This window comes from Cynocephalus volans, chromosome 5 (genome assembly GCF_027409185.1).
Source record: "Cynocephalus volans isolate mCynVol1 chromosome 5, mCynVol1.pri, whole genome shotgun sequence".
NCBI lineage: Eukaryota > Metazoa > Chordata > Mammalia > Dermoptera > Cynocephalidae > Cynocephalus > Cynocephalus volans.
The window spans coordinates 91,297,662-91,323,727 of NC_084464.1; the positions used below are offsets into that span (position 1 = coordinate 91,297,662).

Genomic DNA, 26,066 nt, shown 5'->3' on the forward strand with positions numbered 1-26,066 from the left:
AATCTTTTTATTAACTTTTTGAAGTACCTTTATATGCACAGCCAGATTTTAAGTGGGAGGGCTATTAGATGAACCTATTCTATGGTAAAATGTTTGATATTTACTGGTGACTTAGTATAGTTTGCTCCTGGATCAAAAGCTGCATTCACTACTTTGTTGTTTGCCTATACCAGCAGTTGCAACATTAAATGCTGACAGTCCCCAGATATATAAAGTAAATTAATGACTTTGGTAGGGCAAGGATATTGAGGAACCAAGGAGCTCCCACTCTGATTCACCAACTGCTACCTATCTACTTGTTACTGTCATGTGGAAATGCTGGTCTGGTGTTGCGAAATCTTCTGATTTTTCAAGAACTAGAAATCCAAATCTTTATGTGTAATGTCCCAAGTATGAAATGTTGGCAAGGAATTAAAAAATGGGAGAAAAAACCCAAAGGACTGTATGAGCCAAATGAAACATGCCTGGAGAACTAATTTATTCCTGGGTTTGAGCATTCTATGGTTTGCCAGAAACAGTACACAAAAATATCTCTCCCAGAGTGAGTTTTAATTCTTTATGATTCCACCACAGTCTGTGTACTTTCCTCCTTCATTTTTATGCCTGGAAATTGTATTCTCCCGAATGCATCTAGAAAGATGGGTATGCAAATGGTCAGCATGTGAAGGGAAGGGAAATAACTCAAGCTGCTTTGGCACTTTCTTTAGCAAAGAGAGGTCTTAAATGTAAAGATACCCAACTGGCAGGTACGTAGAAATCTCTTACCGTCTTCCTGGCCTTGTATTTCTGCTACAGGCCTCTATGCTTTGTTTAATTTGTCCTGAAGTCTTATAGAGTTTTAAACAGTGTTCTAAGTTCCCAGAACTATATAAGCACTGTATACAAGAATACTTCACAAAGTCCGCAGAAAAAGATAATTAAAAGATAATACGAATCTTTCCATGAGTGTTTTAAGTACCCTTGTATATGCAAGGGTGATTTTATGAGTATGTCAGTGGAAGGATAAAGAAAAGCAAATCAGATAACACTAGCTTGCAACCATGTTAACTTAAGAGTTAAATGTTTATTTAAAGTTCTTAAATGCTCATGTTTTAGAATATCAGTTTTCTTATTTAATTCTTTGCACTGAATAAAAAATTCTTGTTTAGATTCGTACATGGCTAGCCATATTAATCTTTTGATTATTTTAGTAAGTTTAATCTACTGTTGTCTTTCAAGTAAAGATAGCCACATCTTAAGTTTGAAAATGAACATAATAATGAATGATTTTTAAAAAACAATGTCTTTTTAAAAATACATTTTTATTAGAATTGTTTTTAACTTTTTTTTTTTTTTTTTTTTTTTGGCACCTGGCCAGTATAGGGATCCAAACCTGTGACCTTGGTATCATAAGGCTGTGTTCTAACTAGCTGAGCTAACCAGCCAGCCTAGTTTTAAAATTTACAGAAACATGGTGAAGGTAGTACAGTGAGTTCTCACATAGTCCACAGCCAGTTTCCCTGTTTGTCACATCTTGCATCAGTATGGTACAGTTAATGAACTAATTAATATTCATATATTATTATTATTTACTAAAGTCCATACTTCATTGAGATTTCCTTAGTTTTTATCTTAATATTTTTTCCTGTTCCAGGATACACATTACATTTAGTTGTCATGTCTCCTTAGGGTCCTCTAAGTTGTGATGAAGAAAAGCTGAAACTTTTATCTTTGATGATTTTAACAGTTTTTAAGAGTACTGGTTATGGTGCATAGTGCATAGAAGATTCCACAATTGGAGTTTGTCTAATGTTTTTCTCATGATAAGACTGCAGTTATGGGTTTTTGGCAAGAAGACCACAGAGGTAAAGTGCCATTGTCATCACAACATATTCAAGGGTACATATTGTCAACATGGCTTATCATTATTGATGTTAACCTTGATCACCTGGTTTAGTAGTATTTGTCAAGTTTCTCCACTGTGAAGTTACCCTCTTCCCCCTTTTCATACTATATTCTTTGGAAGGAAGTAGTCACTGTGTGCAGCCCACACTTGAGTGGAGTGTTATGTTCTGCCTCCTTGAGGGCAGAATCTAGATAAATAATTTGGAATTCTTTCACATTGGAGTTTTTTCTCTTCTTCCTCATTTATTTATTGAATCATTTATTTACATCAGTATGGACTCATGGATATTTATTTTATACTTTGAGTTATAATCCAGTACTACTGTATTTTTTTGACACAAATTGTTTCAGCTTTGGCCGTTGGGAATTCTTTTAGTTGACTCATATTCCTTTAACATACCCGTATCTGTGTGTGCATGTGGTGTGTTTGCACAATGTCTTTTTAGCTAGAAGATGATTTGTAAAATAATTTGTTTCATATACAGACAGTCCTTCCATTTTCCTCTGGGACATCTTCATCTTTTGGTCACAACCACTTTCCAATTTTACTTTCAACATTATAACTTTTTATTTCTTCATTGCACTTTCATCTTTATTGCTCAGTTCCCTCTTTTGATTATCCACTTTTGGAAAATGTTAGGTGAGTTTATCCCTGGGAGATGGAGAGACAACACAATTACACATTTTGCTGTCTGTGTGTGCTGAGTAACAAACAGATATCCGCTGACCAGTTGCTGATAGGCTATGAAAGAAGTTAGCAATTAGTTTTTGATCATAATGCACATCTTATTTGTGTAGTGATTTGTGGACTGAACCGTTAGCCACAAACTTTGTACTTTTTGCAGTTACTCAAAGTTTAATATTCAGACTTAAAAGTTGAACAGAGTTGTTGGGGACTGTTGTTATTTTATTAAACTGGGGTAACTAATATTTGTGCATATTAGAACTGCAAAAGCAAAGACTGCCTGTACATAGTGTATGTGCGCACACATACACAATAAAAATTTTGCAGGATAATCTAGGAGACTACATATTTAGTCCAGGATTTTGAGACACCTTCCTAGTGAAGGCTAGAAACCCAGTAGGTATAAAAAGAAAAGATGGATGTATTTCATTTTATAAAAATGAAAACTTATTTTTATGGCAAAAATATCAAAGTCAATAGGCAAAACAGTAGATCCAGGAAATTATTTATAAAACTGGTGATGAACAAAAGGCAGATTTCTGTAATAGATAAAATTCTTGTGGAATGACAAGAAGGGAGACAATCTGATAGAGAACTAGGTGGAGGAACAGTTTATGGGAGAACAAATCCAAATGGCCAACAAACAAAAAAGGAAGTCAGATTTATTAGTAGTTAAAGAAATGCAAGTGAGAGAAGCTATTGAATTTAAATAGGCTGTATATCACTTCTTGCTAATGTTAATATGAGTATAGAGAAAGACACCCTCAAACTTTGGTGGAAATAAGGAAACAACCTTTTGGAAAGAAAATCTGGCCAGTAAAATAAATTTGGCCAGTAAATCAGTCAATAAAATAGTGTATGTTTGCTTTGTCTTAGTAGCTGCTCTTCTGAAAAACCATCCCATAGTGGAAAATTTAGTATTTCAGTTAACTGTGATAAGTAAGATGGTAGCATAAGTATTTTTGAAAGCTGCATACAATTTGGGGATATAAGATTTTTTTACATTTGTCCTTTTTTTTAAGCATTAAGTAGAGCTGGAGTTATTTTCAAATTATTATCTGAGAAGTATCAATTTTAGTTGAAAGACATTTACTAGCTTTTAATAGTAAATGTTTTCAATCTTTGATTCTGGGTTATGAGAGTACTACAGTTACAGGGATTTTCAGGTTTCTATTTTAAGAATATTTTAAGCATATTTATAACAGATACCTCTTAATTGTAGTTAGTTTTTCTCAAAAGAGTAGTAAGAATTGTACCATTGTTGTTTTAAGTAATGTTTAATATATATTGGTTTATATTTTTTCATTAGTTTCAAATTGATGCTATAAATTTGGTGAGTTAGAGTTTAGCTGTGTCCTAAATGACACTATTTTGCTTTAAATTTAAATCCTAGCATAACCAAGTCACTGTTTCATGTTTAACAATGTGCTTCATGTTCAGTAATTTTAAAAATGTTACAAGAAGGGCTAATTTATAATTGGCAAATGAATAATGCTTAGGTTATTGTAAGATATAAAGTGCCAAAATATGTTAGGTGGACTTGGGAAAGTTAATTCTCTATGAATTCCACAGTCCTTATCTGAAACCATTGGGACCAGATGTGATTCAGGATTAAGAATTTTTCAGCTTTCAGGTGGATACAATATGATACATAACCTCCGTATTACACAGTACCTTCAGAGGGTCCTTAGGTTGCATCCCATGAACACACAGCAAAATACCTGAATATTCTCAGTAAATGGGATAAAAGCTATAAAGTATTCATTCCTTTTCATTGTTGAATAATATTCAACCATATGGATATATTATATTTTGCTTATCCATTCACACCATTGATGTACATTTGGCTTGTTCTCAGTTTTTGGCTAAGAATAGTGTTGCTATGAATATTCACATACAAGGATACTTCAAAAAAGTTTGTGGAAAAATTGAATTAAAAGATAATACAAATCCTTCTATGAACTTTTTGAAGACCCTTTGTACATTTCGTGTTCTCAACATGTTTATATTAATTTTGGGTGTATTGCTAGGAGTTGAGTTGCTGATTTGAATCCTAAATTTATGTTTAACTTTTTAAGAAACTGCTAGGCTATTTTTTCCAAAATGGCTGAGATGCTTTACATTCCCTCTAGCAATGCATGGTTCCAGTTTCTCTTTATCCTCGCCAACACTTGATATTGTCTTTCTGTTAAATTACAGCTGTTCTAGTGGATGTTGTATCTAGTGATTAAATTTGCATTTCCCTAATGCCTCATGATATGAGTATCATTTCATGTGCTTTTTTAGCCATTTGTTATCTTCTTTATTGAACTGTCCATTTAAATTTTTTTTGCCCATTTTTTATTGGGTATTTGTCTTTTTATTATAGATTTGCAGTAGTTCTTTATTCTGGATACAAGCGCTTTATCAGTTATATCATTTGCAAACATTTTCTCTCAGCCTGTGGCTTGTCTTTTCATTTTCTTAATGGAGTCATTTGAAGTGCAAATGTTTTTAATTTTGATGAAGTCAATTTATCAACTTAAAAAATGGATCATGTTTTTGGTCTTATATCTAAGAACTCTTTCTTCTAGAAGTTTTACAGGTTTACCTCTTCATTTAAGTGTGGTCCACTTTTGTGTATGATGTGAGGTAAGCATGTCATTTCATTTTTATGCATGTGGCTATCCAGTTGACCCAGTACCATTTTGTTGTGCTGTTAATCGATCACATCCCCTCATGTTCAACCTATATTGATTATTATTTTTCCTAGGAAAAGGAAGTAATTTTTTGTCTTTTTTTTAAAAAGCAAAATGTGGATCAGTGAGTATACTATAAGTGACTAAGGAAAACTTATTCCTGTTGAATTTTGTTACCATACAGGACAGTTACTATAGATTACAGAAATGAAGGGAATTTTAAGCTGCACTTTTTACCTGGGCTTCCTATTGTTGTATTTTCTGTTCTAAAGTAAGGATGCATTATACATGGCAGTTGACCTGTGATATACATACTCAGTGGATTATGACGTCCTTTCTGGCTGAGCCCCAGTGCAAGTTGAAATTGAAACTCATACCATAATTAGTTATGGCAGCTAGACTCTGCTGCTTTCAATATGACTATGCACATATATTGGGCTTGTGGGTCCCTGGAGATATTAGGGTTACATTCTTCATTGGGGGCTTTACTCTTTAGGTTTTTGGACTTACCGTGTTGTATTTAGCTGTATATTGGACTAAAATCATCACCATAGATTTGAGTCATGTGTTTACCTTCATTATGACTGCTTGACTATTGGAATCACTATGAAAAGGTACAGGTCAACCAGACATGCTGTTATGGTTCTTGGAATGTAAGTACAAAGAAATATTGTGGAGACTAAACTGAAATCAAAATTGTCCTTTTTAGAGTGTTCTGTATGAAGAAACAGTTATAGCATTATGAGAATTAATTCAATGGATGGAATCTAAAAACATTCCTTCTTTGGGTTATTTACTAGACATTATTTTTTTAAATCTCTGCTTCCATTACATCAAGCATTGCAAACTAGATTAGTGTCAAACATGGTTATGTTAGTCCAAGATTGAGACCCTCTGCACCAAGAAACTGATCTGGAATGTCAGGATATGGAATAGGGAAATTTGGGGGTCATGATTGGTTCATACCACCAAAGTGCTAAAAAGAAAGTAGGCCCTTGGAGCCAGATTTCTTAGAGTTCTGAGTCTGGAGATTCTGTGATTATAGTATCCATATTAGAGATTATTTAGAGATTCAAAGCTATCAGAAGGTCAATTTCTGTGAGTAGTTATCTAATGCCCTAGCATGAGTGTATGGGATTGTGAATTTTGTCAAATTCACAATTAATTTTCTTTGAAAATTCTTAAGTGCTACTGAAATAACTACTGCAGTGGGCCATTTGCCATGGACAGTAGACTGAGAAGTGGAGAAACAATAATCTGAACCAGATAAAATGTGAAAGTAAGATTATTAAATAATCTTGGGTTTCATCACAAGAATCTGAGTTCTCACGGTTTGGGAGAAAGGTGATACAAAAGCAACACCCTCAGAAGAAAATAAGGTGATGGACAAGCTCAAACCTGAAATGCTGAGGCAGACTTGGGAATTGGAAGTGATCCAGGTAAACATAAGCTCTTCGAATTCAGACATCTGACAAGCTTGGTAGTTGGGAATAACCACGATCTCCAGTTCTAGTCAGGAGAAGCTTTTATCCCAGTGTGAACCTGGGATTTAGTTGATCACAGAATTTTATCTGTCTACTGGATTAGCTATTTAACTAATTGTTTCTATCCTTTGCCCATTTTTCTATATTCACTGATTTGTAAGTTATTTTTGTATTATGAATTTTGTGTTATGCATATGTTAATATATATTCTTTGGGAATATAGGCTGCAAAATTTCCTCTAAGTTTGTAGCTTTTCATTTGATTTTATATGGGGCTTTGGTGAATAGAAGTTTTTAATTCTAATGTAGCTGCCGTTGTTATTGTTTTCCTTTATGGTTCTGTGTTTTGTGTCTTATTTAAAAAAATAATCCTTCATTGCCCCAAGGTCTTGAGATATTCTTTTATGTTTTCTTCCTAAAGTTTCAAAGTATTACATTCCACATTTAGCTATTTAATCCATACGGGGTATAATTTTGTTGTATGCTGGAAATAGTAATTTTCTTTCCTTTATAGCTGGTTGTTTCATAGAATATTTATGGACTAGTCTGTACTTTTCTCATCGGTTTCCAATAGCATATCTGTTATATACCAAGCTCCCATATATACCTAGTTCTATTTTAAAAGCTCTTTCTTTTGTCTTCTGTCATCTGTGCCTATAGTAATATCACACTGCCTTAGTTTCTATAGCTTTAGGATAAGTCTTGCTATCTGATTATTGCACGTACTCTCACCTAGTTCTCCAAAATTGGTTTGGCCTTCTGTGTGAATTTTAGAATCAACTTAAGTTCTATTTTAAAAAAATCCTGTGGGAAATCTTATTGGCATTGCCTTGACTTTTTATTTATTTATTTATTTATTTTTATTTTAACATTTACTTGTACTTTACATGCATATAATGCACAAATGATGCACTTGGGGTAGACAGCATAGTTTTGTACCCATTTGTCCACCCCTTCTGACCCTCACCCCACACCCCTCCCGGTCTCTGGTAATGATTATTCTATTCTCTATTTTATGAAAACCACTTTTTTTTTTTTTTTTAAGATTCCACATATGAGTGGGATCATGTGGTATTTGTGTTTTTGTACCTGACTGACTTTGCTTAACATGGTGTTTCCAGTTCCATCCATGTTGCTGCAAATGATAGTATATCATTTCTTTTTATAGCTGAATAGGATTCCATTGTGTATACATACCACAGGTGGTTTTTTTGTCTGTTCATCTGTTGATGGCCATTTAGGTTGATTTCATCTCTTGGTTGCTGTGAATAGCATTGCGATGAACATGGGTGTGCAGGTGTCTTTTTGATGTATTGATTTCATTTCCTTTGGGTATATACCCAGTAGTGGGATAACTGGGTCTTAAGATATTTTTAGTTTCCTGAGGAACCTCCATACTATTTTCCACAGTGGCTATACCAATTTACATTTCCACCAACTATTTAGGAGGGTTCTTTTTTCTCCACATCCTTTCTAGCATTTGTTATTTTCTGTCTCATTAATAGTAGCCATTCTAACTGGTGTAAGGTGATGCCTCATTGTGGTTTTAATTGGCATTTTCCTGATAATTAGTGATGTTGAGCATTTTTTAATGAGCTTGTTGGACATTTGTATGTCTTCTTTTAAGAAATATCTATTCTGGTCCTTTGCCTATTTCTTTAATTGGGCTATTTGGTTTTTTGCTGGTGAGTTGTTTGAGTTCCTTATATATTTTGGGTATTAGCCCCTTGTCTGATGTGTAGTTTACAAACACTTTATCCCAGTCTGTAGATTGTCTCTTCACTTTGTTGATAGTGCCCCTTGCTGTGCAGAAGCTTTTTAGTTTGACATAGTCCGTTTGTGTATTTTTGCTTTAGTTGCCTGTGCCTTTGGTAGTCTTGCTCAAAAAAGCGCTGCCCTCTCCCATTTTGTGTATCATTTGCCTTTGTTTTCTTTTAGTAGTTCCATAGTTTGGGGTCTTAAATTTAGGCCTTTAATCAATTTTGAGTTGATTTTTGTATGTGGTGAGAGATAGGGGTCTAGTTTCAGTCTCCTACATGTGGAAGATTCTACATGTTTTCCCATTGCTTTGACTTTAGATTAAACTTGGGTCATTTTGCCATATTTAAATTTTGTCTTTCAGCATCCATTAATGTGGTATTTCCATTTATGAAGCCTTCTTTTATGCCTTTAAATGAAGTTTCATAACTTTTTTCTGAAAAGATCTTATAAATATTTTGTTCAATTTATTCTTATGTACCTCATGGGTTTTGTTATCATGAATGTTATCTTTTTAACAATTACACTCTCTAATTGCTAACTTTTAAATAGAATTGCAATTGATTTTACATATTGATCTGATATCCAGCTACTACACTGATTTCTCTTGGACTTCTATGTATGTTTTGTCTGCAATAGTGACATTTTTAATTTTTCTTTTCCAGCCCTTATTGCTTTCATTTCTTTTTTCTGATTGTGCTGATTAGCCCTACAGTGTTGAGTAGAAGCAGTGATAGCAGGCATTTTTTTGTTTCTGACTTTAAAGGGAAATGCTTCTAACATTTCACACTTAAGAATGAGGTTTGCTGTGGTTTTTACTGAACATCCTCCATCAAGTTAAGGAGCTTTCCTTCTATTCCTTGTTGGTAATATTTAGGATTTTTAAATCTCTGTTTATAACTGAAATTGGCCTATGATTTTCCTTTCTTATACTATATGAGGGTACTTCAAAAAGGTCATGGAAAGATTAGTATTATCTTTTAATTGCATTTTTCCATGAGATTTTTGAAGTACCCTTCTACATATCCTGTTTGGCTCTCAAGTTTTTTGGCCTCAAACAATGAATAGGGGATTTTTTCTCCCTCCTCCCTTTTCTCCCTTTCTTTCTTCTAAAAGTTTCTGTAATAAAGAGATGATCTGTTTCCTAAAGGATTGTTTGCTGGATTTTCCTATAACAATCATCTGGTGATTTGCTAGATTCAGTTTCTTTAGCAGGTAAAGGTTTGTTTTTTCTATTTCTTCTTGATAGTTTCAGTAACTTTTTCTAGAACGTTTTCTATTTTATTTAGATTTTAAAGTTATTTAAAATAAGAAATAAGATTATTCAATGTATTATCTTATGATTTTTAAAAAATCTGTATTGCTTCTGTAGTTATGGCCCCCTCTCCTTCCTAATACTGTTTATTTGTGCCTTGTCTTTTTTCTTTATCAGTTTTGCCAAAGGCTTTTTTAAAAAAGTCTTCTCAAAAGACCAGATTTTGGTTTTGTTGACCCTTTCAACATCTTTGTTACATCTTTATTTTCTCTTTTATTTATTTCTGCTGCTATTTTTATTATTTTAAAATTTTTGTTGTACTCTCTTTGAGTTTATTCTGTTATTAGTCTAACTTAAGTTGTCTACTTAGCTCAGTTATTTTCATCAAATTCTGCATAACAAACAACCACTAAAACCTTAGTAGAATATAACAATAAGCATTTATTGCTCACTCATCTGAGGTCAGGTGGAAGTTGGCAAGGCATCTATTGATCTTGGCTGGACTGATGCACATGTTTGAGGTTGGCTGACTGTTAACTGATGTATGTTGACCTCAACTGGAGCAATGGGGATGACATCTACCTCTCATTATCGTCCTGGGAACAGCAGGCTACTCTGGATGTATCTTCTCATTTTGATGGCAAAGCGTGAGAGAGCAAGATGCTTAACTTATAGCTGGCTTACCATCACTTTTGCCCCATTCTTTTGGCCAAAACAAGTCACATGGGTTAGGAAATTATTCTTTATCATTATGGAAAGTATTCCAAAGTCATGTGACAATGGGTATGGATACAAGGAGGAGTGAAGAATTTAATCTCTCTCACCTCCTATCCTCAATATTTTGCTTTTTCATACTCTTATTACAGAAAAGTTACCTTTCACCAGATTCACTTGTTGCTATATTTGCTTTATCTCACACTTTAATTCTTTTCTTTTTTTTTTTTTTTTCTTCTTTTAAACTCTGAATCCTTTAAGAGTTAGCTGGCATCATGACATTGCTCCCCTTATATACATTAAGTATTTATCCCCTAAGGCCAAAGATATTTTACCACATAACCACAACACAATCATCACACTCAGGAAATATAACTTACACACAATAATATTATATAATTACAGTATGTATTCAGATTTCTCCATTTGTTCCAACAATATCCTCTTGCTATTTTTTCTTTCTCTTTTAATTCAGTCAGTTCTGCTTTATTGCAACATAGGCATTCCTAATAAACACTTTGCTATCCAAAACTGCACAGTAAAAATCACAGGGCTTATGGGAAAAATGGGGTTAGAGGCACAATACTCAAACTTTTACTAGTCTCTCTCTCTCTCTCTCTCTCTCTCTCTCTCACACACACACACACACACACACACACACAACCTTATAAAAACAATAGCATGGTTTTACATTTAAGTGGTTAAAAAATACATAAGTACTACAATAAATGTGGTACTTCACCTTGAAAAAGATCTGAAGTTTGCTTATGGAAGTGCTCAGAAGGAAAGAAAAGGTGTCCAGAGGGATGCAATTTGTGACTTATTGTAAGGACAAATTCTCTGAAATTGGACATAAAGTTATAACACCATGTATAGATGGCTATGACTAATAACACTCATTATGGTGAACTGAGGCAGCCGGTACATTTTTAAATTGTGTGTATGTGTTTATCTTGCATATTTTTACACAGCTCAGTTCAGCTGGGTACAGTTTTCTACTTTCACCTAATGTTTCTCACCAAAAAATAACACATAAGCAAATGAGAAATTCATGTTTTTCTCATATTGTGTTGGAACATAGTGTGTTTTTTTTAAAAAGTTATAGCGTAAGTGACAGTATAAATATTTGCATCTGTAAATTTCCCTCTTAAGATTGCGTTTAGCTGCACCCTACAAATTTTGGTATGTTGGTTTTGCTGTAGTTTAGGTATAAGTATTCTCTGATTTCTATTATGATTTCTTCCACCCATGATTTAGAAGTATATTTATAATTTTCCAAGTTTTTGGTTTTCTTTGTAGGGATATTCTTTTGTTAGTAGTGTCTAACTTAATTGCATTGTGTTCAGAGAATGTGAAATGTATTATATTTGTTATTTCTTGTTACTGTCTGTGTGGCCCAGTTTGTGGTCAGTTTTTGTAAATGTTTTATTTATGTTTGCAGAAAAAGTGCATTCTTTGATTGTTGAGTACAGGTTTTCCAAGACTTAAATTATCTTTTTTCCCCCTTAGCTTAATTTTCTATGTATTTATCACTAATTCAATTCAAACTCTCCCTCAGTTGTATAAATCTCCTCTCAGCTTATTCAAGTACATTAGGTGGTCCGTCAGTTTCACCTTGAAGAAATTTCTCCTAAAGCCACCTTTCTTTTATGTTAGATCCCCTTTTCCCTGAATATCATTCTCACTCTTTTCTTGGTTTATTCTCTTATTTTGATGAAATTTCTCTTTCAGTAGCATTCTGAAATAATGTGCTTAGAAGGTGAAACCTTTGAGAACTTGTATGTCTGAAAATGACTTTTCTGTCTTAATAATTATAGTACTGGGATAGAAATAATTTCCCCTCAGTTTTTAATGCAGTGCTTCATTTTCCTTTTGTTCCAGCTTTGCTGTTGAGAAGTCTGCTGCCCCCTCCCTGCCAAGCTTATTTTGTTGAATCCTCTGTTTGCCCTTGAGCTCAGAAATTTTATGAAAAAGTGCCTTGATACACATCCACTTTTAGTAATTGTGGTGGGTACTCAGTGGGTCTTCTCATTCTTAAAATATGTCCTTAGGTTTTAGAAAATTAACTTGTACTCTTATTAATTCTTTTACTTCTTCCCCTTCGTTTCTCTGTTGTGACTTCCTGGAATTTGTTATTGATTATGGGATCTTTAACATTAATCTCCACATTTTCTTATCTTTTCTTTCCTATCACCTTTGCTTTCTAGGGAAAGTTCCTCAATTTACCCTCCAACTCTTTTATTTGGAGGTTTTCATTTCTGCTACCATATTTTTAATTTTCATTCATCTTTTTTCTGTACATATTCCTTTATGACATGGTGTTTTTGTTCATAGGTATAATTTGTTCTCTCACCTCTCCTAAGATATTAATGATAGTTTCTTGAAATTTTATCTTCTCTCTGCATAGTCTCTGCTCACTCCAAGTTGCTTTTTTTCCTGTTTGCTTTGGTCTCTTGACCTTTTTCAAATGTCTAGTGATCCTTGGCTGTCCACATTTAAAGGTATGCTGCTTAAAACTGATTGAGATCTCAAAGCCCATGTGTGGGGTTTGTTGTGGTCTTCACCATAAGGGGGTCTTGCTTCCCTGGGGAAGACCTGGTATCAAAATCTTGGGTCTTCTTTCTTTGAGTTCCCTGAAGAAGACTCAGCTAGGAACTCTGAAGGTTCTGGCAGGTCCTGGGGATAAGAACTTGAGAAGGGAGCTGTCTTTAGAGTCAGTATGGAAAGTTGACTAAATGCTCTGAAAAGTAAGTACTCCCCTCAACTGGGTCCAAAACACTTCTGCTGGAAATGGAGCATAGCAGTACCTAGCTTGGGTCTCCTAGCTGTGGAGAGTAAGGAGGAGATCAGGAATACTTAAATAGACTTTTCAACTAATCCTCTCATTTTTAGCCACACTTTCACCCCCATTTGCAGAGGCATCTGTACTCCCAGTTCCTGAGCTCTTTGGTGAGCCTGCAGAGTTAGCTTTTTTATCTAAAGCCCACTTAGGAGTCACTTTTCTTGGAGTGTTAATCTTACAGGTGCTTTCCAGCTTTTCAAATTTTATTTCTCTTTTCCTTCATTCCCATTTTCCTATTCCTTATCGGTTTGTGCCACTTAATTTCTTTATGTGAGAAACCTTTCTTATTGTCTTACTGTTTATTCGGCTTTGAGTTGGATTTTCTTACTTTCACGTAAAAGTAAGTTTAACTGGTAAAGAAAACAAGTTATTTAAATTTATTGTGGCTGGGGCCGACCACGTGGCGCACTCGGGAGAGTGCGGCGCTGGGAGCGCAGCGGTGCTCCCGCTGCGCAGGTTCGGATCCTGCATAGGGATGGCCGGTGCGCTAACTGGCTGAGCGCGGTACGGGCGACACCAAGCCATGGGTTGCGATCCCCTTACCGGTCACAAAAAGGACAAAAAAAAAAAAATTTATTGTGGCTGGCAAATTGTATAAATCATACTCACCTCATAAAGTTGTGAGGAATAATTGAAATATTTTAGGTGAAACGCACTTTGTAATTGGAAAGTAACTCCACAGATTGATAGTTTTGTTACATTACCACAAACAATATTTGTTTATAGTGGGCAGAATGTTGCACAGAGAGTAAGGCTGCCTGTCTTTGCTAGTTACCTATTGTATAATATTGTGCATGTCACTGGACCCTTTAATGACTATGCTATAAAACAGAATTAAATGATCTTTAAGGTCTCTTCTGATTCTGTGAAATGAAAATGAGTCATCATTCTGGGATTCCCGCCTGAAAGTCTTGTATTGATTAAGGCAGTAGATACAAGTAAGTAACTCTTTTTTAATTGAAGAAAGCATAATTTATTAACCAGTCATCTTGCAGATGCTTTCCATCTCACAAAGGTTCAACTAATCTTGGTGCCTTGAGAACAAGAGAAGCTCTACTATCAATATACCTAATTGCTATGAATATCAACTTTCATAGCTTTATACAGATTATAGATATTTGCTTTTCAACCCAACTTTTTAAGTTCTCCTGCATCTAATCAGTATGAATCATCAGTTTTCTTTTTCACACCATCTCTCATAATCTGCCATCATCCTTTTCTTCTGCCCTCTACCTATATACATTATTCCTAGATGACTACTAAAGCCACCTAAATGGTCTCTTTGTCACCAGTATCTGCTTCCCTTTCCTCTTTCCTTGTCTGTAAAATAAGGTGAAAGGAGATAATTTTTTGAGGTATTTTCTGGTTCTAACATCCCATTACTTGTCAACTCCTATTTTTCTTATCGATTCATACTCTATTATATCCAAAAGAACTCATCTGTGGTTATATGTTAGAGTGAAGTTTAAAAACTTCTGAGGACAGTAGAATTCAATTAAAGTAAAGAAATAACTTACAGGTACCCTTTGCAGAGCTAGATGTATCAAGAAATATAAGGTTTGGGGAAAATGTAGATATATATATACATATATCTGTAGATTTATATGACTTTTTAGGGGTTTTTTTGTTTGTTTTTTGTTTTCCTGATGGTTCAGAGACAGGAAGAGGAAGAAGCTTAGCATTTCAAAATTGTTGGGAAATCTGTATGATATATTTTCTTTTCTCTTCCATAAAGAGTTTAAACTATTACAGAAATTGATTTATGAGCCAGAGGACTAATAGAGGAAATCTAATCATTCAATCTAATCCATGTTAGATTAAGCTTGAAATTCCCTAGACATCTAAACTTGTTTTTCCAGAAAAAGAAAAATATTATTAATAACTTTGTGTAGAAAGACAGATAAGAATTGTATGTATTGTTGGTGTTAATTCTGAAATCCTTGAAGATACGAGGCCATCCTCGATCATATCACCATAACAGCCAGGTAGAAATGCCCAAGGAAAATACTAAAACCAACTATGCCAACATTTGCACCTGTTAGCATTTCTTAATCACAGAACATCATGCTAACATTTTTTCCCTAGAAATTGAAGGGTAATCATAAAACAATCTGAGAATACAGAATTTTTTCCATTTAATTAGTAAGTTTGTTTAGATTTTTATAAATCCTGTGAAGAGGTTTTTTTTTTACTTCTGACACCAAACACATGGTGTCTTTTCCCACACCATTTCTCCAACCCTCCAACACCAAATAGGTGTCCTGCAACTCAATTCAATTCTGATACTACCCAGAGTTAGCATCAAATTCCACAGGTTTAGGGGCTCAATCCCACAAGACTGCCCCACTTCAGATGCCAATCACAAGTACCAGGTCTTCACATTACCCATGCTTTCGTCCTACTAGGCTAAAAATTGTGGAGTCCCCACAACTCCCTCCTCAGGTTCAATAATTTGCTAGAATGACAGAATTCAGGAAAATGCTATGTGGTCATCCCTTGGTGTCTGCAAGGGATTGGTTCCAGGACCCCTGTGGATATCAAAATCTGTGCATGCTCAAGTGTCATATAAAATAGCATGGTGTTGCATATAACCTACACACGTCCTCCCATATGTATACTTTAAATCATCTCTACTTTTAATAATTAATACAATGTAAATGCTATGTAAATAGTTGTTATACTGTATTTTTTAAATTTTGTTTTATTTTTTATTGCTGTATTTTGGTCTTTTGTTTTTCCACATATTTTTGGTCCACAGAAGTGGAACCTGCGGATACAGAGGGACAGCTGTGCTTACTATTACAATTTATTATAAAGGCTACTAATGAGCAACCAGATGAAGAGGTACATAGCGTGAGGTCTGAAAGGTTCCTGAGCATAGGAGCCTCTATTCCTATGGAGTTAGGATGTGCCACCTTCCTGACCCTTGGATGTGTTTGCCAACTCAGGAGCTCTATGAGACTGCTGTTTAGGGGTTTTATGGATTTTCCATAACGTAGGCATGATTGATTAAATCACAGGCCATTGGAGATTGAATACAATCTCTAGCCCCTTTCCTGTCCCCAGAGGTGGGAGAAGTCAGGCTGAAAGTCCCAGCCCTCTAATCATGGCTTGGTCTTTCTGGTAACTAGTCCCCATGCTGAAGCGATCTAGGAGCTTCTCAGCCAAAAGTCATCTCATTAACATATGATAAGGACAATCTTATCACTTAGGGGATTTCAAGAGTTTTAGGTGCTCTGTGCCAGGAGCTTAAATATTTGGACAAACAACCAAGTATTTTTTATCATACCATGCATGTTTGTCTGTGAATGGCACAAGCTTGAAAGACTAATCATGAATTTAATATCCCTTTTGACCGAATGGTTGCATAATTGAATTCCATATTTTCTTGGGTACCCTTTTCTAGTTCTTAATGGTTTAATCAGGAACTAATCCCAGTTCATAATTGCCCTAATAAAAGTCACCATGCAAGAGAATGTTTTTATATTCCAGCAGTTGATAACTCTCTGTCATTGTCCTCTGAATGATCTAGCTGGTCAAAAGATTGGAGAGTATAACCATTTCAGATCTGTGAGAAATATGTTATTCTTTATTTGAGATATATTTAGAAAAAAATAAAAATTATCCTCCAAAAGTGAATCTCTGGATCAGAATTATATGTAAAATAGTGACATGACTAGGCAGATATGAGGCTTTAATTTCTCCATTCACAGAAGCCTGAGTCATCTGGGACATAGAGTGTGCAGCCTCAGCTCATGTTTCATGTTAACCAGCTACAGTGTCATTCTTTCATAATTACATTTTAACAGTCCCATACCTCCTTAGAGAATGCCAGGAAGGTACCTTTGTACAGAAACGCTGCTTCTCCCTCCCCCAGTGTCTCCATCCCTACCCTGAACTTAAAAGTTCAGAAAGGGCTTTCTGGGTATTTGGATTTCTGGGTATTTCAAATTTGGGTGGAGCTAGGGAACTTATTCCTGATTCTTTTTATTCCCACACAGATTCTATTCTGTACCCTGAAGGTTTTGAATATAGGGGGACTGTGAGGTGAGGTGAGGTAAAAGTGTGTGTCTGGGAGCAGATTGATTTTAGGGCTCATCTGGGAAAGATTTGGGTATTTTTTTTTCTCCTGGATATCTGAGAAATACATTTTAACACTTCAGCTTTACCTGGAGTTTTTGCTGTTGGAGTTGGTTTTGGACCTAGTAGAATGTTGCTTGCCACCACCGTACCCTTCATTCTGCACTGTGGCTGCAGATTTTCTGTCTTTTTTCTCTCTAGTTATTCTGGCAATCAGTATTTGCCCTCATTTCTTAAGGGTGAAAGGAAAGGGTTGGAGTTGAGGGAGGGTCAGGGTCTATGAATATATGACTACTTAGAAAGTGAGTTGTTATTATGTTGTGCTTTAATTTATCAGATTACTTTTTCTGTTCCTTTCTTCCTTCCTTATCCTCTCTGATCACTTATTGTACCTGCTAGTTAGAGGTTAGAGAGGACAAGGTAGTGTTTTCTTTTGGGTGTTTGGTAGTAGAATATAATTCATTCCTTCCTTCGTTCCTTCCATCCATCTGTCCATCCAGTTATTTTTTTAAAAACTGCTTCTGTGTGCCAGGGGATACAATCCTTCATGGAGTTTTTTCTTCCCTCAAGATACCCTCTTTTGTAGGAAAGGACACCTGAATTTCCATATGCGATTAAGTGAGTCTTAAACCTTGAAGAGTGAAGAGGACCAATTATGGCCGTCCTCTGTATAATAAAAACATTTAATTAGAGCCCCACTTCATTTAGCATAACCTTTTAGATAATTTTTAGTAACTCATGATTTTAATAGCTATAGAGTCTAAACGTGTATTTCTGTTTAACTGCTTTCGCCAGTTTCTTCCATCTCTTTGAATAGAATAAACAGCAGGTTTTAGTAATTCTGTTGAGGTGAATTTGAAATATTAATAGAAAGATGAGGAATTTTTTTTGATTGAAAAAAATAATTATTTATTGCAAAGATTATTTTACCTTATAATCACTCTTTAATATCTTTAATATTGATTTTATATGTTGAAAGTCTTCAGATGACCTTTTAAATGGTAAAGCTTGTCAAAACATCATTAATTTATTACATACTATTTTTTTTTTTTTTTATGGACTGAGAAAGTACTTGTCCCTGATGACCATGTGTGATTCATTTGTTATTAGGTATCGAATTTTCTGCTCCTTGTATGAAAAATAGAAACATAAGTATTCTTTTAAATTCTTCACTGCAGATCTGGTCAAGTATTACTTGCTCTGGTGTGTCCTTTTTTAAATAAGTTTTAAATCTTAGAAATTATTGGATGAAAGGTGACATTTTGACTAGGGAAGCGAGGAGATAATGCTTGCACTATTTAAAACTAGTCGATGAAATGGTACTATTGCTGAATGAATTAACACTAATCTTTCCTGTACTATACAAAGAGCTTCTAGAAATATGACAATGACTTTATTTCTTTTAATATTTTAATCAGTATAAGCTACTTTTTGTTTTTATAAATAAAAAATGTTCCTTTTCAAAATTTCTCAGGGAGGGAAGAAAAACACAGTTGATTAGTCAATGTGTATTTTTATTTACATTTTGAATACTTTTTATTATTTCTTCCAAAATAGACACTCCTTGAATATGCAGAGAAATGGAAAACTTCAGAAGATCCATTACCTTTATTGGAGGTATACACAGTGGCTATCCAAAGTTATGTTAAAGCCCGACCTTATCTTACCTCTGAATGTGAAAATGTAGCATTGGTTCTGGAACGCTTGGCATTGTGAGTAGAACTTTGAGTAAATAAAAAAACTAGATTTAGCTTTTTTTTTTTTTTTTCAACTTTATGTCTTGGGTCTTATGATAGTTTAACTTTAAATAGATTAGTTATGGGGAATCTACGATATTAAAATTACTGGTTTTATTTTACTTTGAATTTTAGTAATTATTCATAACCTTACCAACTCTTTGTTTTTTAGAAGCTGTGTTGAACTTTTACTGTGTCTGCCTGTTGAGTTATCAGATAAACAGTGGGAACAATTTCAGACACTGGTGCAGGTGAGAATATTTACCTATTAGATTTAATATAGTTATATCTTATGTCAGTTTTCATTCTTAAAAAATTATTTGGTTAAACTTTAAAACATCTAAGTGATGACAAACATCAGTTATCTGCTCTTGTTAACATTAGTGTCTTGCATATAGTAGATGCTAAATAAATGTTTGCTAAATAAATATATACCTTTAGACAGATTAGTTGAATATTGCACAGTTCTTTAATACCAAATAATAAGGTCTTTGCCAGAGCAGTAAGGGAATGCAAACGAAAATGCCCTCATTTGGATTTAGAAACGGTTTAACTGATTGCTAAAATCTGCAATATGTTTTATAAGAATTTAACATAGCCCATTTAATACTTATGAAAACATGGGGGTAGGTATATTTTCACCATTTAAAAGGTGAGGAAACTGAGGCTCATATTCTAAAATATTTATCTGCCCAAACTTATGCAGCTAATGTCACAAAAGTAGTTATTTAAACCAAGGTTCTTTATTCTAAAGCCAATGCTTTCTCTCTTATAACTGAAAACACATGCTTTGTCTCTTATTTGGTGCTGTTATTCTCCTTACATACATATGGTAATATACAATTTAGCACTTAATTATTTTGGAGTTTTTTTAAGAATGTTTAATTTTGTTTCAAGCACTAGATTGTGCTGGATATATTATAGCTTCAAGTAAATTTTAATTAATTGATAAGTTTAAAAGAATGTTCCTGATAGCTAGTTGCAAAAGGTACAGTTTTTTTTTCTTTCTGTTTCTCTAACCAGAGTTCCTAAAATGTCTTTTGGCCTTATGTTTGTCTGTAAGAAATATATCAAAAAGGATTAGTCTTAAATTTTAGAAGCATGTGAAATAAGCTAATAGGCAGAAAATAAACATTTCTATTGTAATATTAAACATTAAAGTTTACATCAAGTGCAAGGTCCTTGGAGATAGAATTCATATCTTATTTAATACCATAGGATTCTATACTCTGTCTTACACATGATAGATGCTTAATAACTGTTTGTTGAAATAAAAGTGTCTTGTCCTGTTTGTCACATTGCAACTAACTTTTTGATTATGCAATTTCTACTTCAGCATATTGGTAATTTGTGTCTTAGGTTTTTTCCCAGCAAGTATTTGTTTCTAGGTAAATAATTATTTCAGAACTTTTCATTGTTTGGCAATCAGATACACCCAACTAAAGAATTAATTAAATACTTTTTTTTTATATACAAATATAATACTGAACTCTTCACGCTACTGATTTTGTTTGCTGACATGAGATAAACTTTTAAACTTCCCTTTTTTAAACAAAAGCCCTAGTTGGTACTTTTTCATACGGATTAATAAGAAGGAAATAACTCTTTAAGTCCCCCTATGTTCAGCTACTACTCTAAGAAAATTTCTTAAAGCACTTGAACTGTGTTGCAATGGGAAGATTTTTATGGCTTTGAGGAACAGACATTTTGTCTGAACATACCATGCAGCTTTAAGAGTTTCCATAACACTTTGCTCCCATTTCAGAGCTTCCTCAAGGTTAGTTTATACCTGCTTAACATTTGTTTTATTTTCCCTGTATTTTGACTGTTTAAACATTTCTTTAAACCACTAGAAGGTAAATCCCCCAAAGTCAGGGACTAGTTGTTCTCTTCCCCAGTACTTTGCCCATATTAATTCTCAATAAACAATTTCTGAATTGAATAAAAACTATTGGTCTTTTGTGGACTGAAGAATATACCAATTGCATGAACACTTGGAAACAACTAGTAAGCAAGGTTTAGAGTCAAGTTTAATGTGAAATTGCCAAAGCTTTGTAGTAAAATAAATGAAAAATCATAATTTAGTTTTCTTTTCATTAGACCTTTTTATTGGAATATGTGTAAGTTGCTTAGGCCATGATGCAAATCCTTTTATTAGTGGTGGTAGATATTTTGGAAAATTTTTATTGCTAACACAGAAGATATAAAATGTGTAAGGTCTTTTATGCTTATAGATATTCTGATAGCTTCCTTGAGAAATAACTTTATTCTTGGTTTAGATTTTGGAAAAAAAATAATATGCACTTATTTCTGTAAACACATTATATTAAGATTTACAATTAATTTATTTTTTATCTTTGAGATTCATCTTTAAATGTTAGAAGTGAAAAGGAACTCAGCACTTTGTAATGTGACATGAAATTTTTAAGATGAAAGACTTACTTTTCAAAAATTTAGTATTATATATAAAGCCTGATAAGCTTGCTTTTGAAAATCTGTTGTAATTCTTTGGATGTTTATTTAATATTTATAGGTAGCTCATGAAAAGCTGATGGAGAATGGCAGCTGTGAATTGCATTTTTTAGCTACTCTAGCTCAAGAGACTGGGGTGTGGAAAAACCCGGTACTGTGCACTATTCTTTCCCAGGAACCATTGGATAAGGATAAAGGTAAATTTTCTAGAGAGAGAGAGAGAGAAAAAAAAAATTATTAGATTAGAAAAAATAAGTACTTAAAATTGTTTTGATATAATTCATCTCCAGATATCTCAATTAAATTTTATCTGAAGTGCTTGAGGCCCTTCACCTTTATTTTATTTGGGGGAAGATGTATAAAGTTATGGAATCTTAGAGTAACAGAAAAACTAGAATTTTCTCTCAGCATCTTTTCAACAGACAAATTCCCTCTGTAACATTCTGACATGTGGCAATCTAGCTTATATTTGATGATTAACTTATTTGACAGATGGAGAAGCAGAAATTGGGTAGTTAAATTGTTTTCCTTAAAATAGAAAAAGAAATCAGCACTATAATTCTCAAATCTTCTGTCTCTAACATTAGTACTAGTACTCTTTCTCAGACAATTTATTGCTCAGTTTTATTTTATTCTGCTCTGTCATTAAATGAGCTCAGGCACCAAAGATCCCAGTTAAACTCAAACTGGCAGATATCCTATTGTAAGTAGATGGCTAAATCACTATATGTACAACACTTAATGTTCAAAGTTTTAAAATTGTATATACCATGAAGACTGGCCAGTTAGCTCAGTTGGTTAGAGCATGATGCTGATAACACCAAGGTCCAGGGTTTGAACCCTGTACTGGCCAGCTGCAAAAAACAAACAAACAAAAATACACACACACGCGCGCGCGCGTCTAGGTACTTTTCTTGAGATTATTTAGGAAAGTTTGCCTAGATTTCAGCCTACCTTTTCTAACATATTTAACTGAAGAAGTAAATAAGAAATTATTTTGTAATATATGTAATAGAAAAAGCATATATTAACCACTGTAAGCTTCTTCCATTATTTATGGCTGCTTTTCTTATTGATTGATGGCAGACTTCAGGTAATTTTGCTATGTGATAGCAAGTTATGAAGGCCGTGAGAATGTTAAGCTCATTACTTGTGAACTCTTCTGATATTTTGATATTTACCAAAAGGCTTGCCAGCCAGTCGCAAACATCTCTTTGGACTGGTTGTTTCTACCTGATTTTCCTCTCTACCATTTTCTCCATGCTTTCCTGATAGTTCTAGCAATGTTACCTGTTTCTTAGTTTTCACAGGAAGTTTAGTATTCCCTACCTTCATGGATATCCACAGATTAGCTACAGTGTTCTCAAGACCTTGGAGAAATGGAAAGTAGACCCTCATTATGTAAAGTAATAATAAATTTAAAAATTGAGAATCTTTGATTTTTTTTCCCTTTGGTATATTAGCTTTGTTCATAATAAAATAAATTTGTTTTATTTCTAACATCAAATTATACTTTCTAATCTAAGCTTTTAGAAATATTGGATATGATGTATTAATAATGACAAATTACACTGTCTAGTTCCTAAGATTTTGGAACGTGCTTTTATATGAATGGTTTCATGTAACCCTCACAATGATTCTGTGATAAGGTAGGATCTTTGTTGTCCCTATTTTACAGATGAGAAAATGGAGGCTTAGAAAGATTATTTGTCTTTTCCATATCATATTGTCAGTGGTAAGAGGCAGAGCCAGGAATTAAAGTCATGTTCTTAACCTCTCACTTTTAATAATATGCCCTGTTGCACCTTGACTAAATAAAGGAGTAACTCCTTTTTTTCCATTTTCAATTTCTAAATAGCATTTTGCCAAGCTCAGACATTATGTTAAAGCCAGTAAAAGGAACCTTTACCTTAGCAGAGATTTAAACTTTATTTTAAAAGACAATGCTTAATTTCCTTACTTGTTTGAATGTGCCTAACATTGTATCTGTTAACAAATGTCTCTGCTCATCTCTGTGCTGCTTTATTTCTTGGTCTTCACCTGCCATACCCACTGGAATAATTTGGACTATGCAGCCAGGAATTTCTACAAAGCACATCGATTGTAGGTAGCCAGATTTTAATATAGCTCGTGAAGCAACCAAAAAGATGTTAAACATTTACAGCCACAATCTTTACTTGGTCCTCTGTTGTTTAGAATGCTTCATTGATGAATAATCACATAAACCAGATGTGTATGTTTATTTCCTCTTTTGAAAAAATTGAAGGAAATAACTTTTTGCACATACATACCGACTTATTTACATTTTCAAATTCGATGGTGCAAGGATAGGGAACTTTTAGCTCTTGTATTCTGTATCTACACTCGATTTAACTCAGTGTAGCCTGCAGCAAGTTTGATGAGAAGAGCAGGAGCTCAGAGAATAATAAGTATACCTCTATAGGCTGTCCTCATTAGTTTGCTTATAGTGAAGCCTTTGAAGTAGTATTTGAACAGTCAGTGGGTAATCCACTTTATCCTGGATTTTTTTTGTTTAGGTTTTTTTCTTTTCTTTTTTTTTTTAATTGACTAATTTTGGACCTACTAAAGCTTAACTAAACCAAGAAATGCTCTTTGATTTGGGGGAGTGAGGGTGGGTATGACTCAAAGATGCTGGTTTCACTTTAAGATTTTAGCATTCTAGACTGTGGTGTCTTTAATAACTAAACTAATATATGTCAAGTAGATGGTTTTGAATATTTAACTTTAGGAATACTTACATATTACTTATGCCTTTCTTCAGTCATAATCTTGGGATTGGAAAGGCACTTAATGCTCAATTACTTGTTCCCCAATTCTAACTCCCCTCAAAAACATCACTGATAAACAAAATCAGCCCTTGCTTGCACACTTCTAGAGTACGGTAAATATGAGGGTACTTCAAAAAGTTTATAGAAAAATAGTACTAAAAGATAATACAAATCTTTCCATGAACTTTTTGAAATACACTCATATGTAGTTCAGTTTATTCTTAGCATGCTATTAGAAATTCTTCATTGTGGAAATTGTGAAAACTACATTCTTGGATTTTCCATCTTTTGGGTCTAGTGCTACCCCTGAAGCCATACCAGGCAAAGTATAAATCACTCTAACTTGGTAGCAATTGAGATTTTTAAAGATGGTCGTCATGTGCATACTCAGTCATCTTTTCTTCTGTAGACTAAAAACCTTCCCGGTGTGGCATTATTTTAAATCTACCATCATGGTTTCTTTTCTTTGAGTGTATTTTGTGTTTGTTGTTGTGTAAATGTGTAATTCTCAACACTTAATCTGTACACTAAAGATGTTCAGACCATCTTTGAGGTCAGTAGTACCCTCCCGCCTCTTCATCCTAACAATTCATACTTAAGTTAGTGTAACCTAAGTTGACATTACCTTTTGGGGTAGCCATCTCATTCTCACACCTCAGTGAGGTTACTAAAATTGCACTGAAGTTTTTTAAATAAATGCTACTCTTAAATTATATCTTCCCAATTTATATCTTTATATTTTTTCTTTTGGTACACAAGTTTATTACTTTTTTTCTGTTTAATTTCACTGTGCTATATTCGTTCTGTGTCCCCAGCTTGTCAAGATCCTTTTGAATTGTGATTTTGCTGTTCAAGGTTTTTGTCTTTCCCAGTTTTCTCTTATTAGTAGACCTCATTAGCACACACCCTATTGGCAACTAGTTCCTTTTTTTTTTTTTTTTTTTTTTTGGCAACTAGTTCCTTGATCATAACCATAAAAAGGTCATGTCCAGAAATGGGGCCCCTGTTATATTTACAGAAATCGTCCTGTTTGCCTTTAGTTCTTTTATCCATACCTTTTGATTATCATTGTTTTATCAATACACCTATTTTTTTATTTCTGGCCCACAGTTCTTTTTTTGTCTATAAGAATTTGGTGAAAGACTATATAGCAAGTGGTTGGCTAGAGTTATCTTAAATATTGTTATTCAATATTGAGGTTAGTCTGACCGAACTTATCCTTTTTTAAAATAACTTCTTATTTTAGAATAGTTTTAGATTTACAGAGAAATTGTGAAGAGTTTCCAAATACCCCACACCCAGTTTCCACTATTATTAACATCTTAACAGTATGATACATTTTGCAGAATGTCCCTCAGTTAGGATTTGTCTGATGCTGTTCTCATGATTAGAATGGGGTTGTGGGGTTTGGGGAGGAAGACCACAGAGGTAAAGTGCCACTCTCATCAAATCATGTCTGGGGTACATACTGTCAACATGACTTACCACTGTTGATGTGAACCTTGACCAAGTAGCTGAAGTAGTGTGTGTCAGGTTTCTCCTGTGTAACTATAAAGTTACTCCTTTTCTCCTTTCCATGTTGTACTCTTTGGAAGGAAGATATTGGGAAATTTTGCTCTACTTCCTTGAGGGAGCAGTATCTACATCAATTATTTGGAATTGTACACAGGAAATTTGTCTCTTCTTCATT

The 26,066-nt window shown here is 34.0% G+C and overlaps 1 protein-coding gene across 1 annotated transcript in view; it reads left to right on the forward strand.

The window, feature by feature from the left end:
- ZNF292 (zinc finger protein 292) overlaps positions 1–26,066 on the forward strand; it is a 79,447-nt gene that overhangs the window by 21,694 nt on the left and 31,687 nt on the right. Inside the window, exons 2-4 of the mRNA XM_063097629.1 lie at positions 18,937–19,091; positions 19,288–19,366; positions 21,649–21,784. Coding sequence (XP_062953699.1) covers positions 18,937–19,091; positions 19,288–19,366; positions 21,649–21,784 — 370 coding nt within the window. The remainder of the gene's footprint in view (positions 1–18,936; positions 19,092–19,287; positions 19,367–21,648; positions 21,785–26,066) is intronic.